Source organism: Cibotium barometz, chromosome 36, assembly GCF_041138505.1.
Source record: "Cibotium barometz isolate CiBa-2024 chromosome 36, ASM4113850v1, whole genome shotgun sequence".
NCBI classification, from domain to species: Eukaryota; Viridiplantae; Streptophyta; class Polypodiopsida; order Cyatheales; family Cibotiaceae; genus Cibotium; species Cibotium barometz.
The window spans coordinates 27,011,369-27,027,141 of NC_141081.1; the positions used below are offsets into that span (position 1 = coordinate 27,011,369).

Here is a 15,773-nt window from a genome sequence, read left to right on the forward strand (position 1 = left end):
AAAAATCATCGATGAAAGTATAAAGAATGCTAAGGAGGTACTCCTTGCAGATATTAGTGGCGATTTGTTGTTGGAAGATGGCCCAAGCGTTGCATAGTCCAAAGCGCATCTTGTGCTAGGTGTAGATACCCCATTGGGTGATGAAAGTTGTCTTGGGGCGGTTGTCTGGGTGGATGGCGACCTAGTTGTACCCACTAAACCCATCCATGAAGCTGTACAGAGTATACTCGGCAACATCCTCTGAAACTCGATCCATTAAGGGGAGTGGAAATCCATCCTTGATGGTTGCTTTGTTGAGGGACCAAAATTCCACATAGACACGGATCTTATTGGTCTTCTTCTTGGGAGAAATGACCATGAGGGAAAACCATTCAGAATGTTCCACCACAGAGATGATTTGGGCTTCCTCCGTCTCTTCTAGCTCCACCTCGACTCTCTCTACATACTTTGGGTTGAGCTTGTAGGCCTATCCACAAATGGGTCGAGTTCCTTCCTCTCTTTTTCTTAATTTTGGACACTCAGTGTGATAGTGCCTCTTAACATTTATTGCATGTGACATTTCTTATACCCCTACGTTTATCCTGGACTTATGGACCCTTAGGTAGCCTTGCGTTAACTAAGTATAACTTCAAATATAAAAAAAATACTATAAGTTATAGAGCTAGTACTCAAGATATTGAAGCTACATCTACTCAAGGTGGTGGAGTGAGCACACTTGGAGAAGATTAGAATATGGACTTAATTTGTGGAGGAGCTTCCTTCTTTAAAGCAATGTGAAGAGCCTCTTTGAAATTACTAGGATCTAAGAACTTTTCCGTGTGACCGAGGATCTAAAGCTATGAAAAACTTGCTCATCTTCAAGTGCTCCATTGCTAAGGAATTCTTAGAATCTCCCACAATACGTGAAGAAGAAGCAGCAACATGTAAGGTAACATGTTGACATTTAATGAGCAAGGCCTCATAGCTCAGTAAAAATGTAAAAACTGATTCTCCTTCTTTGTGAAAAAAATGATCCAGCTATAAAAGGAAAGCATTGGTATCGAGACTCCATTGTCCCAATTCTCTTCTTCATTACTTCGTTCAACTTTAATAATGCTTAAGTCTCTTCTCGTCGCAAAGCCTTATACCAAGTGAAGGCCACACTCTCCAAGGAATCTACAAGTATTTTAGCCAGTCCTTAATAAACCAACCCATCAAGCAACATGCTTGGCTGAACTTTCAAAGAACTCTCCATGGGCCTTCTTCTTCTAATCCATAGAACACCGGAATGTTAATAAACATCTTGCACCAAAAGATGAGTAGAAACAAGACAAATTGCTCTTTCACGAATAATCTTCTTTTTTTAATCATGCGAGATCTGGAGGTTACCATACAATAAATCTAAGCAAAACTTCTCCACAATCTCCGCCAAAATATGTGACAAATTTGGGGACTTCACTTTGGTCACTTCTTAGAATCAAGTACACACTTGCATGAAACCTCACAGTCTCCTCACCTCTCTCTCTCTCCTTAAGATAAGATAAAGATATAAACATCGAATGTGAGGTCATAGTTAATGAAAGGATTGGAAGAAGCAAGGATTTCTACTCCAAACAAGAGTTGTTGAAAGAAAATCTTCCAACTCAAGATTATATGAATAGAAACATATGGAGAGTGTTGATATGGCTCATCCATGTGAATTGGGTAATTAAGACAATACTTTAGAGTGAAACAAGACAGTAGAGACTCACATATAAATGAGATACATAGGGTTTGTGATTTTATAAAGAGATAAAGAGATTTTAATCATCATTAAAGAAAATAATCGTAAAAGATAAAGAAAACACAATGTATGATAACTTATTCTACATATGGATGCACTAAAATTGAACTATGTAAGTGCATAGAGCTTAAAGAGAACTTCACACCTACATAAAAGCTTCTAAAAATGAATAATTGAGTAAAACTTTATAAGTATTTTATTACAGAGATATAAAACTAGCCAAAACTATAAAAAAGCAAAGATAAACAGAGCATAACAGTTCTTCATACCTATGGATGCACTAAAAATGAACTATATTAAGTATAGATCTTCACATCTATTTAAAAACTTTCTAAAATAAATATAAAATTATCCAAAAATACTAGATTATAAACTTAATGACATAAACGAAGAGAGAATTCAAAGAGCTTCTTGACTACATAAATACTTTAAGAAAAGAATATCTGAGCAAAGAGTAATTATAGATTGACAGTAAGAGTTGAACTGTCAAAACTACACCTCTTTTTCTTTGCATGAGACTTTAATTTTAACATTGCATCTTACCCTTCATCTCATTGATAATTCAAACTAGAGGATAAGGATTAACATTGCTCAATAGACAACCGAAGATTTATCTATGGTTCCCAAAGTCTTTTCACATATTACCAACCATTAGTGCCACCAAAGGTGGACGGCAATAAGTTAAGGAATACCTTGAGAAGTCATTGGTCCACCAAGATAACTCCTCCTTATCTCTCTTAGTTTGAATCAACAAGAGATCCAAGATTTAGTAAGGCATGAGGAGCTTATACTAAATGAATCTATTACATGTAAAGAAAGTTTTTGAAAAAAGATTATAAAAGAGCAACAATGATCCAAGAATACTCTTGTTGATAAAGCATAAAAAAGTAATTTATAATCAATAGTAATGAGAATGGAGCCTTCAATAGCATAGATTGAATTCTTACATGAGACATGTGTTTATGTTCTTGTCTAATATTTAGATTTAAAAATTTCATTTAAGTTTATGATTAGATTTGATAACCCAAACCAATGAGTCATGTTAGTAAAGAGCTATAAGTCTAATCACTCAATGATTTTACTCATAAGCCTAGTGATTAATGGATATAATTAAGATATTTACATATATTAATCATGTATTAAGTCAAGCTGGATTAAGTTTATAAATATAGTTTATATAAATCAACGCTCTTGTTGAAGCATATTAATTAATAAGATACACGTGATAGATGTTACTTCTCTTAATTAAAGAAGAGTAATGAATTTGCTTAAAACTATTATTACTTTGGTTCATCAACTTTATTCTCATATGCTGTCTTGCATTGATTAAACAAGTCATGGATTTTTATTGATGCTTTGGTTCATTAGCTTTGTTCTCAAATGATACCTTGCATTGATTCATCTCCTCATAAAAGAGGATAGATCTCGCAAGGTTTATAAGAATGATTAACATGGATTTAGTTCATAAATATTATGAGATGATATGATCTTGCTTTGAATAAATGAAAGATTTCATGATAAAGATGATTAAAGCAAACCAAGATGAAGCTTTAATCTCATATACATACCAAAGTTTTTATAGAGCATACTTATGGTATTTGCAATGTGCAGATCAACACATGAAATAAAACCTCAAAAAATTAAAAAATATTAAAAGACAAAAGCCATTGCCGTAAGCGCCAAAAGCCGTCGCGCCATCGTTCTATTGCAAGTGCCACAATATTCTTGGACAAGCTCACTTTATTGTCATTGCAAAACCATCAAAATATACGCAAGTTAAAAATTAAAGATATCAAATTTACTTATTACGATGATAATTCCAAGGTAAGTTTGACTTTATTATCATTGATGAAAATATTGTTTTTTACACAATGTGCCCCAAGCTTACTCCATGTTTTATCCAAAATTGGCATTTCAAAGGATTTTAAGGATATCTGATATAACACCACCTTAGGAAAACACCTTCCTTAGGCAAGCTAGATTAACTTTCTATCTTGAGTAGCTATGGAATCTTCTAACCACTTGTGTAAGTAGTCCCCTTTAAATGCGATGTACATCAACCGTTGAAATGTGAACACAAATCGCCCATGAGAAGAGAGATCAATTTATTGAGCTTTACAAGATTTGTTGCACTTTATAAGAACTATTTTCTTCAAAATTCAACTTTGTTAAAATAGTTATGATGGTAACAGCCCTTGTAAGGGCCTTCATCTTCAAACTTGTAAAGACAATCAAACTAGTGAGCCTGATATACACTTTTTTTCAATGCAACATTCTTGCTTTTTTCCCTGGATTTTCATGCTACCACCCTTGCCCCTAGAGGCAAAAGTCATCTATATAGATAACACACTACAATCATAATACAGAAAACATTCGTTAGGATAAGCTCAACTATTGTGTTTATCAGATAGTGTGACACAAAAAGTAAAAAATCAAGCACAGATTTTATCATCCCCCTGAATGTCACGTAACATCGAAGATTGGAGTCTTGACATGCAGGTATGATTTAAAAGGTAGGATGTAGAGTGGTGATTGCATGTAGTGCCATGCAGCTCGGTTTGCAAAATAGTTTGTGCACACAGTGAAAGATGCTCCAACCAGCTTGAGTCCAGCCCCCAACTCAAAACACAAGCTTGTGAACATCACACACACGACCAACTTTCCGACGTCTTCCTCCACGAGCTAAATCCCGTCATCTCAGGATTAAAACTGATGCTTGGGGAGGCAAACACAAGAGCTGTTTTCCTTTTCTGATCAGTGGCCAATAAAGTCTATGAACAAAAGAACATAAGTGTGTCCATCAATAGCTACTTGCATATATATATATATATATATATATATATATAGAGAGAGAGAGAGAGAGAGAGTCCAACAAATAAAGCACAAGCATATTACTTTAGCAACAAGGCCATACTCTTCAATAAGCAAAATAGGATCTGCACACATCCCAACTAGAGCAGGACTTGCACACAAAAAATACAAGGTGCCAAGCTCAAAGCTTAATGCTGTAGTTGTCTCTCATTTTTCACATCAAGGTTGTGCAGTAATCCCCGTGAACATTTGTCACGTATGACTTTGCTACTCATTTTCCTTGCCCTGACCCAAGCTGGCTCCTGCAAGATCAGGATTTCAACAGTTGGGCACTGTGTTTCATTTGCGCAGGCGGTTTGGTATTCTCTAAAGAGTAAAACTAAGAGGCAGAGAGAACAAACCTCAGGTACAAAGCATGAAAATCCAAACTTCACAAGTAGCAGGACATGCTCCATTAGGAGTATGGCAGCCAAACCCGGTTCTAATGTCCACTTTCCTTGCTGGTCATATAAACATACTAAGAGGGCACAATTTGTACAGATTGCTATGACACCCAAATACTGGAACATCATGTAAACAAACCAAATTAGTCTGGTGACACAAATCAACAATACAGAGCACCAACTTGCATCCATGCTTTCAATGGAGCCCATAAATGTTGTCCTGCTTTCAATGGAACCCATAAATGTTGTCATCGAGGTGCTCATAATTCCACACGAAAGTAAAGAATTTAACCATGGGTGACAGCTCAAGCCATGTTTATTGTGAATTAGGTTTAGGGTTTGCTCAGTAGGCAGACTATGGAGGGTCGAAGAGTTCCATCATGGCGTATGTGGTGGGGGGGAGAGAGAGAGAGAGAGAGAGAGAGAGAGAGAACTGTGCTTGAAAGAGAGTACTTGCACGATACAATGATCATTTGACTAGTGTAGAAATTCATCAAGTACAATTCTTTTGTAGGCTGTAAAGCCTCATCTTTTGACTCTTTCAAACACACTAGGGCAATGACACTTGGCATGGCCATTGACATCACTGCTTACTTCACACACATAATATCTTATCCTAAGGGTGGGTTCACACACGTAAGCACAATTACACATAAGTGAGTGTTCACACCCCTTTAGGGATTGTTCACACACACACACACACACATACAAGTACACAAACAGTGGTACACCCACACGTACATGAGGCTTCGAATATATAACACCCCCCCCCCCCCAAAAAAAACCTTGAAGCGAAGGAGGAATTTTCACTAGGCATGAATACACATGCTCCATCTTTGGTCCGAACTTGGCATGTTCTAGTTGCAAGCTTTAGAGGCTCTTGTAACTGGGCTTAGAGGCTGGTAAGCTTGGCTCAAAGGCGGGTGAGCTACCCTCATTTTCTTCATACTGTACAAAAACCCTACTTTGCATCTTTTATCGAGGAACCTTGATCTCTGTTTCTAAAAAATCCTAATGTGCACACCTACTCATCAACCCAGATTTGTTGCTGTTGTATGGAAATCCTATGAGAAGGGAAGTCAGAATTAAGGCCAAAAGGCGAAAGAATAGTTCGCTTTGTGCTCAACCCGCACCTTCCATAGAGAATCAACTTGCCAAGCAACGCCTTACACTGCAACTCTGGGTCAATGATATTCAATCCCCCCTCATATGCTTAGGTTTGATAATGGTTTCCCGGGCAACTTGAGCCCGGGTGTATGCAGTGCCATCCAACCCTGACCACAAAAAGTTCCTAATGTGGCGGCGAAGTTGGCCAATGCATCCCCTATGAAAAACCCAACACGAGGTGATGAACCAGGCTTGGCCAGCAGCACTTGGTTAACCACCAACACTCTGGATGCCAGATCAAGCTTCCTGCTTCTCCAATGCTGAAGTTTGCTCTTAATGCTCATGAGTATAGGTGTAAACTGCTATGCTAGGGAAATGTCAACGCCAACCTGACAACCAAGGTACCTGATAGTACATCCTCTCTCAATCCAAGTAAACCCCACATTTAAGCCCCACTCTATCTGTGGGGAGTCACTGACCCAGAATCCGACAGACTTCTGCCAATTAATGTTGGCACCTGCAGCCAAACAATACATATCCAAGGGTGTCCGAAAAGCACAAAGACAAGCATGTGAGGCCTCCAGAAACATCGTGGTGTCATCTGCTAACTCTGAATCCACAAGTTCATTCTCTATGCATAAAGGCAATCTGAGATGGGGTGGCCCGAAGAAATCTGCTCATGGCCTCTGCCACAATGAGAAAAAGTAGGGGAGCAAAGGGACAACCCTGCCGCACCGAGCGAGAAATCTGAAAGGGCTCACCCCGTCCCCCACAGACCAAAACTGTGCTATGGGCCTCCCTATAAAGGCAAGAGACCCCTCTGATCCAATCCTAGGAGAATCCTATGTGTGTCATTGTGCCTTCCAAAAAACCCCAATCCACTTTGTTGTATGCTTTTTCAAAATCCAACAGAAGGATGGCAAGGGGTTGGTGGCTAGCTTTATCCCACTCAACAGCTTCCCAAAATGAAAAAATGTTATAAAAAATACTCACTCCTTGGAGAAAACCATTCTGTGTGTCATCAATGATCCTTTGGAGGACCAGTTGCAACCTCATGCTTAGAGCCTTAGCTAGGATTTTATATGTAGAACCTAATAACGTAATCGTCCTCCATTGCCTGAGGTTGGTCTTATCCCCACCTTTTGAGATAAGGTGGATAAGGCCCTCCGTAAGATGGGGTGGCATCATACCTATTACCTGTACACCACATCTCCTGCAAGGTGATCCCAAAACTGAATAAAGAAAGATGGGGAGAGACCATCATCCCCAGGGCATTTTCCTTTTGAGAGAGCCAGCAAAGCCAGCCTCAACTCATCCTTCGAGAAAGGAGCATCCAGAGAGGAACACACATCATCTGTAATAAGTTTGGGCATGCACTCCCAAACTTTCTACTGTGCAATCTCTCTGTGTGGAGAGGGTGCCTCTGCAAACAACAAAATCCGATGAAAGTCTGAGGCAATACTCCTCACCGTATCCAGTTCAGTCTGAATCACTCCCACCAAGTCCTGCAAAAACCTGATAGATTCCCTGCTACTATGGGTAAGTCTATGTGAGGAGAAGAATTGTGTGTTGCATTTGCCACCCATCTGTACCCAAAATGCCTCAGTAGCGTGAAACGAGAACTCAAAACGCCTCTCCAAGACCACCTGCAGCTCAGCTCTGACTGTAGATAAAAGATATGAAATCCAAGGAGAATGAGGATGCTTCTCATGTTCCCTCTGAAGCGCCGCGATCCTCCGTCTAATAGCTCTCTCCTTTTCCAAGATCTCGTGTTTCTTGGCCAACGCAATAGACTGATAGTGCTGGCTAGTCTTTTCCAGAGCCATGGTAACCCTGTGGGCGAGGGTCAGGATCGTCACATGACCTCCAAATCTCTCTGATCACAAGTGAGGTCTCTACATCCAAATAAAGAGAATCAAGGATGCGAACATGAGGGGAGGCATTTTGAGTCCCAGGCTCCCTGAGACAAAGAACAACTGGGCAGTGATCTGACTTGGTGGTGCCAGGTATAATAGCAATAGTGCCCCCCTATCAGGGGCCCAATCATCCACATAGAATCTATCCAACCGTGCAAAAATGCAATCATTCCCCCTCCTGCGATTATGCCAAGAGAAGAATTAGGCCTCCTCTGGAAGTCATCCTCTGTCCAACAATCCCTGCCATATAAGAAAAGTGTAAATCTCTCCCATGAGGCACGCTCCAAGGGGTGAATTCTGCCCTCACGGCCACCCTTTTTGTCGGAAGGCAGCTCAACCATATTGAAATCTCCTCCAACTATCCAATGATCAACCTGGGGGAGGAGCCCTGTGATGGTGTCCCAAAAGGCCACCCTCTCACCTCTCAAGTTAGGTGCATAGATATTCAGGATGCCTAACTTCTGACCCTCATGCATGATCATAATCCACTGAGCCCTCGCAGGTATAATAACACACGAGATCCAACAACATGAGGCAAGAGGGAAGCTGCAATTGAAATGCAAACACCTCCTTTGGTTCCAATTGCCCCAAACCAAAAAGTAAAGAAACTTGCCAGTTTTGCAGCATTGGAGCCTATCCAATTTGTGCTCCTGCATCAAAAGTACATCCATATTTCCACACGTGTCACCGCTTGATGGAGTTGGTCCTTCACAAGGCGCTTCCTAATACGGGTGGAAAGCCCCCCTAGGCCCTGCACATTCCATGAGACAATCCTCATGGACAAGATGGAGTTTTGACCTGTGTGACCGAAGCAAACGTTGGGCCGGGGTTGGAGCCCTCCTCTCATAATGCTGAAGGAGGGAGTAATCTTTGGGACAAAGTCCACTGTCATTCATATGTCCGGGACTCTGCACAATGTCTGCATAAGTGCGAGATACATGATTGCCATGCAAGGCACCGTGACCTGATACATCTTGTTGTGCATTCTGTTGTTTATCTGCATAAACTTTCAAGCCCTATACATCCTGCAAACTGTCCTACCCAAGCAAGGAGGACCCAACAAAGTCATCCTCGCCTGAGGCACCATCCTTCTCCACGGATGATCCAACGGTCTCATCACTATGATCCAAAGCATCACCATCATGTGTATGACCTGAGGGAGGGGTGCCAGCGTTCCCACGCAGAGGATGGGCACGTGACACGACCCGCCACACCTGATGAACCACTGGACGGGCTGGGGCCATAGGTTGTGTCAAGGGGGAGGCATGTTTGCGCTGCCTCTTACGGCCCCTAGCTCTAGGGCAATCCTGGGCAAAGTGCCCCTGCTGGTGACAAACCCGGCATTGGTCAGGTTTACCAGCAACCTCCATACGTTGCTTCAAAAGACCATTCGGTCCCAGAAGCAACACAAAATCATCAAGAGGCTTATCACAACCAGTGAGCACCATAATCCTAGGGACAGCATCCGCCGAGTCAGTGACCACCTGGGCTGATGAAGTCGGTAAGGTAGGGTAGGGCGGCACCTAAAGGACCTACCCAAACGATGACCCGATGGCCTCCAGCATAGGCCAATATACACGAGGAAGACCTAGGAATCTGAGAGTTATGGGGACATTGTTCCGGTCTTCTGCCACCACAGGATCAAAGTAGCTGGAATGAGGTTGGAAGAACATCTTCCTCGGGCGCAGAGAGAACAGGCTGCCCTCCAGTACCAAAGTCTGAATCCTCATCATCAAAGTTGACTAGTACCAAAGTCTGAATCCTCGTCATCAAAGTTGACTTGGAAGAAGCCTCTCCCAAGTAATCTAACATCCTTGAAGTGCAGAGTAAGGTCGGAGGGCAATGCCGCGAGGACCCATGATTGGGCCTAGAGATAGGAGGGATGAGACCCAAACACTTGGCTATGAGGGTCGTGTTTGTCTTTTTCAATTTTGGCAAAACGGGTTGCAAGCTCATCTTCTGAGAAAATAATGGTTCGCCCGCCCGGGGGGGATTAGCCATGAGGCTGATCAGAAAAAAGGCCGACTTGAACCGCCGTGCTTGAGGTCTTGCATTCCTTGCCTAGAAAGAGGGGTTTCTTCCCCTCATCCAATCCCCTTTCAAAGAACCCAAGCTTGAGGTCACAAAGGAGTATCCCGGGCCGCTTAAAGAGACATACGACCTCCCCCCCCCCCCAAAAGATGATCATAGATGCTTCTTGCCTTTGGCTATTTGGTGGATGCCCTATCAAACATTTTCCTTAGGATCCTGGTGAGTGGGAATGGATGGATGCCACCAATCCAATGAAAAGTTTGACTTTCTATAGCTACACTATGACGAATGTCAGGCAGCTTGTCTTGGGACAGATTCAGAGAGTCCCTACCCTTAGACCTCATTGGGAGTCCTATGGTATTACCTCTGACATTCAAAGGAGTTTCTGGCGGAGGTTGTGGCACTCTTACAAGAAGGCACAAATCTCCTCATTCTTTTGGATTTCACTACATGGTGGACTGGCCACCAATCAGCGGAGATCGGTTGTTGGTGTTATCCCAACTTGCCCAAGATGTGCAGGAGCTTCAGAGACATTTTATCACTGCCTATGGGAATACAAGGAAGCACAGAGGATTTGGACCATGATAGCACACCTATTTGGCACGATTAGTAAGGATGCCTACATATCTTTTGGTGCTATCATTTGGTTGACTTAGTTGGCCCCCAGCTTAGGTATGAGGGGGACGACAAGAGTCACGTCATTTTGATCAGGCAAGGAGTTGCTCAGCGGGGTTGCCTTCAGGATTTGCCAAATTCAGGATACACCCCGCCGGCACAAAGATTGGACAGTGCATGGGAGATTATTGCTAGTATTACAGCCTGGCACATCTGGAAGGCTAGATCCACTGAGGCCATAGAGGGCACTATTGTCTTGGACACAAAGTGCCTTTGCAGGATTTGAAATGATATTATCCATACCCTTATGGAAACCTGGGCCAAAATCCACGGATCTTCGAGGGTCGCAGAGAGAAAGCGCGGCCAATTTATGAGAGAGTGGGATCATGGTCTATTCTTCATTCCCACTCATATGGGACCTTGTTTGCAACACAAGGCACCCAATTGGTTGAGATCTCCACCTAGTTTGGTTTGAAATATCTCTTTTGTATATTTTTTTCATACTTAATAGAACTCTCTTCTCCGGAAAAAAAAAAAAAAGAATTCAGGCCAAATTATGCAAACAATATCTACTCACATCTTGGAAGTGGAGGAGAGAGGGAAGGAGGGAGAGAGAGAGAGAGAGAGAGAGAGAGAGAGAGAGGTGGGGGGGAGAGAAAGGAGGGCGGGGTAATAGGCTTAAATATGTGCAGATGAACTTTTCATACAGGTACAGTTATTGACAGGATCTTATATGGATTGGCACCTGAAAAATGTTAAGCCACGCTCCAATTGAGTAAGCAGCATGAGGTACAGGCCGTCGTAGCATGACAAGTAGCTTCAATGCATCTGATCGTATCTCCATCAAATTGTTCTTTAAATGCCAAGCAAAAAACATCAATTGGTGAAACCCCTTACTCTCAAAACTTGGTATCTGGACCAAAATACAAGAACGACAATGAGATCAGAATAAGCTTCTTACTACTAGAGCAAAGACAAAGACCAATGGAAACGCGCTAGCAAACATTGTCACCATGCCAAACTGTAGGGCCAACTCCAAGAAGTCTGTACAAAACCTTGTCATTGTAAGACTTCAATTAATTACATGCCAACATTATAAGGGTGTAATAAAATTGGTCCAGCTACCTTCAAAGTGTATTATAAAACCCTTATCTTGAACATACAAAATGATCCCTTTCCCTTACAAACTTTCATTTTTTTTCCCTAAATTATCCCCTAAACAAACAAGTTTATGTGAACTCATCTGAAATTAAAAAAATCACATACCATCAAAAAGTCCATCCTCCAGATCATTTTCGATGCTTGCAGCATAAGAAGGCTTCAAATACTCTTTTTCAATCCGCGGCATATGATGCCTTGATTTTTCTTCAGGATCCTTCTTTTCATCCTTTTCTATCCTGATTTTTTAGGGTTTAAAAAGGATGAAATGCTTTGCACACTTTTCATGAGGTGTTTGCTGCACTTTGAAGACATGCAAAAAAATGCCACTTACTGAATAGCAGTGTGCTTCTTACGGCGATATGAAATGTAAGGCATCAAATTCTCCACAACATTGTTGATAATCTGCAAGTCAACTTCAGAAAATATCAGTATAAAAAAAGCAAAATTTCCTTTTTAAAATATTAAAAATAGTGTCTTTGTTTATACACACACACAAGGGTACTAGAAACTAATCGTTGCTTCTATACACAAGTGAGCTTTGAAGTGCATAAAATCTAAATTTGTATTATCAATGTCAAGAATAGATGCAAATCCAACACACGGGAAAAAAATCACATTACTTACATCCAATATCACTTCTCACCTACCTTCTTGCTTCTCCCACCCCTTTCTTCCCTCTTCATTTTCTCTGGAATCTCTTTCTTCCTTCTTTCTCCTCTCTTCTCCTTTCGTTTCCCCAGCTTTGTGCCTCCCTTGCTTACATGGTATTTCCCCATTTCAACCCTCTCAAAAATGCAGTTTTTATTTCGGTTTCCTAGGTTCCAATAACATAGAAGCAAGACGATACACAATGAATCAATGCACTGTGCATTTGGGACCACAGCATAACTAAATTGGTATTCATTCAACATAAGGTGGGAGAACAAAAATAACTCGATAGCATGAGAGAGAGAGAGAGAGAAATGAAATGATATATTAACGTCTTGAGAGAGAGAGAGAGAGAATTGAAATGAAATGAAATGTTATATTAACGTCTTCAAAAGGCCATAATGACCTATGAGACCAAAAAGTTACATCATGGTGGATCTGATACAATGTCTAGATAAAAAACCAAAAAATGAAAAATAAAGATGATGCTACTGGCACCTAGAAAATGAAACTGGAACTGGAAGGTAAACAGAAACCCTTATAGGGTGTGAATATAGTGAGGAAGGGGGGGGGGGGGGGGGGTACGCTATGGAGGTGAGTGGAGTGCAGTGAGGGGATACAATATCATGTGGGACGGGGGGGTACACTATGGAGGTGCATCCATCTCATAATATGTGCCGCATCGGACGCTAGCGGATCTCCTCAATATCCTTTGAGGTCAGCACCCTGACGGGGTGTCCCGCATGTCTCGCAAGAATAATCCGAATCCGCCGCTGCAACCTCCGTCTATGCTGGGATGCCCTCCTTCGTAGTCATGGGCGTATGGACCACCCAAGCTCAATCGCACGATCAATCATTGTACCGTTGGTGTGGGCGGTATCCATGTCCTGCTACTGCTGTGGTCCATCTGGCGCAGTGATGGCTGGACTAAAGAAGTCTATAATGTGCCTCTGAGTCTGGCTCTCTGTGCACCTAAGCAGGCTATCTCTATATCTCCGCAGCTCAAGCAAGAACAATCCCAAACACCTCTGGTCCTGGTACCCCATGACTCTGGAAAGTGGCCCAAAACCCTCTCTGAATAAACAGTGGAAACAACCACGTATCTCATAGTATGCAATACAATGGCATATATAATGCAGCTCTGTCTTGGCTCCCCATGGCATACTCGACATATCTTGGCCACAGCTGGTATACCTCTATATCGGCCAATCTCAATCTCAAGCTGGTGTGAGGATGTGCGAATCTGACCAATAGCACATCGTACTGCATGAGACAAGTGTACATCCATGTAACTGGGTCTGATCACAAAACCATCTGCTGTGAGCTGAAGAAAATGCTCTCTGTAGAAAGCCATCTTCGTGCCCAGCTCCTCAGTCGGCTGTATCCATGTCCTCCTAATGTCCAGCTAAACTAAATCCTGACGGATGAGTCTGGTAATCTCTGTCCGTGTGAGAGTGAGAGAGGGTGCCTCCAGAGAATACTGGAAGGGAGGCAATCTGTCCATGCTAAAACCATGTGCTTGGAACCAAGATGTCATCTGTCCATACCAACAAGCCGTGTCTCCCTGTAAAGCTAAGTGTCGGGAGGACTCAAGGGCGAGGCGTGCATATCTGTCTCGGGGGAGATCCCACAAGCCATGTATGTAGGAGACTGATCTCATAAGAGCCTCAATCACTAGAGGGGCAGCCGCCAGCTCTGCTCGAATAATCTCATGAGGTACCAAGGCGGATTACAGACCTCTTGACCACAGTTAGAGCAGAGCTCTAGTTAGCCATGGATAGGAGGGCTGAGTTCGCCTTTCATGCGAACGAGGCCTTTTGGACTCAGATGGGTGGTAGATGCAACAAAGAGTTTTTTTCAGCACACAAGCCTTCCCATAGCACGGATTCTGTGAGGTACTTGCAGGACTCACAGGGTGAGGTTCAGATTGAGCCTGATAAGGTGGGGTATTGCTTCAGAATTTTATCGGTCTTTGTTGACTGCAGAGGTGCCCTCTCCTCAGAGAGATGTGGCACGGCAAAAAGTTTTGGGAGTGCATGCGGCTCATTACAGATGCTATGTGTTCTTCCCGGGATGCCCCTTTCTTGAAGGATGAATTCCTTCACGCACTACATGCTCTTTCCAGTGGTTCATGCCGTGGGGATGATGGTCTTTATCCCGCCTTCTTTATTCTTTTTTGGGATCATATTGGAGATGCTATCACTGTTGCCCTTCAGGAAATGTGGTTGTCGGGTATGATGCCTCCATACCTCACGAAGGGGCTGATTCACCTTATCCCCAAGAGTGGGGACAAGACTGACATCAAGCAATGGAGGCCCATCACCCTCCTTGGATCTGCATATAAAATCTTAGCTAAAGCCTTGAGTATAAGGTTGCAGCCGATTCTCCAAAGGACTATCCATCATACCCAGAATGGTTTCCTCCAAGGAAGGAGTATATTTGATAACATTTTTTCTTTCTGGGAAGTTGTCGAGTGGGCAAAGTCTAGTCAGCAGCCTCTTGCCATTCTTTTGCTTGATTTTGAAAAAGCTTATATGACAGAGTGGATTGGGATTTTTCGAAAGGCACTATGGCACACATGGGGTTTTCCCAAAACTGGATCAGAGGGGTGTCTTGCCTATACAGGGAGGCTCATAGCACTGTTTTAGCCTGGGGGGCGCGATGAGCGTTTTCAAATTTCCCGTTCAGTGAGGCAGGGCTGTCCCCTTGCGCCTTTACTATACCTCATTGTAGCTGAGGCTATGAGCAAGTTTCTTCGGGCTGCTCCTGGTGTCGTGGGTCTCAAGCTGCCTTTATGCACGGAGGAAGAGTTTTTGGACTCTGAGTTAGCAGATGATACGGCGTTGTTCCTTGAGGCTTCACATGCTTGTTTATGTTCTTTCCGGATAGCCTTGGAGGCCTTTTGTTTGGCAACAGGAGCTGCTATCAATTGGCATAAGTCAGTCGGTTTTTGGATCAGCTTGCAGATTGGGGTACAGATGTTGGTTTTACTTGGATTGAGAGAGGATGCTCTGCCAGATACCTTGGTTGTCAGGTGGGCGTTGACTTCTCCCTTGCACAACAGTTTGCTCCAGTGCTCTTAAGCATTAAAAGCAAACTTCATCACTGGAGTAGGAGGAAGCTCGACTTAGCCTCTAGAGCTTTGGTGGTTAACCAAGTTTTGCTAGCCACGACTTGGTTTATCGCTTCATGCTGGATTTTTCATAAGGGCTGCATTGGCTAGCTTCGTCGCCTTATTCGGAACTTTCATTGGTCAAGGCTTGATGGAAATGCACACCA

At 42.6% G+C, this 15,773-nt stretch overlaps 1 protein-coding gene across 7 annotated transcripts in view; it reads right to left on the bottom strand.

The window, feature by feature from the left end:
* Positions 1-4,638: 4,638 nt before the first annotated feature.
* LOC147617708 (anoctamin-like protein) overlaps positions 4,639-15,773 on the bottom strand; it is a 69,105-nt gene continuing 57,970 nt past the window's right edge. For all 7 annotated transcript variants that reach the window (XM_086775951.1, XM_086775955.1, XM_086775952.1 and 4 more), the window contains 6 exons: positions 12,178-12,248; positions 11,952-12,082; positions 11,647-11,729; positions 11,431-11,538; positions 4,975-5,133; positions 4,639-4,875 (listed from right to left, as the gene is read on the bottom strand). In XM_086775951.1, the coding sequence (XP_086632077.1) occupies positions 4,762-4,875; positions 4,975-5,133; positions 11,431-11,538; positions 11,647-11,729; positions 11,952-12,082; positions 12,178-12,248 (666 nt within the window). In that variant the 3' untranslated portion in view covers positions 4,639-4,761. The remainder of the gene's footprint in view (positions 4,876-4,974; positions 5,134-11,430; positions 11,539-11,646; positions 11,730-11,951; positions 12,083-12,177; positions 12,249-15,773) is intronic.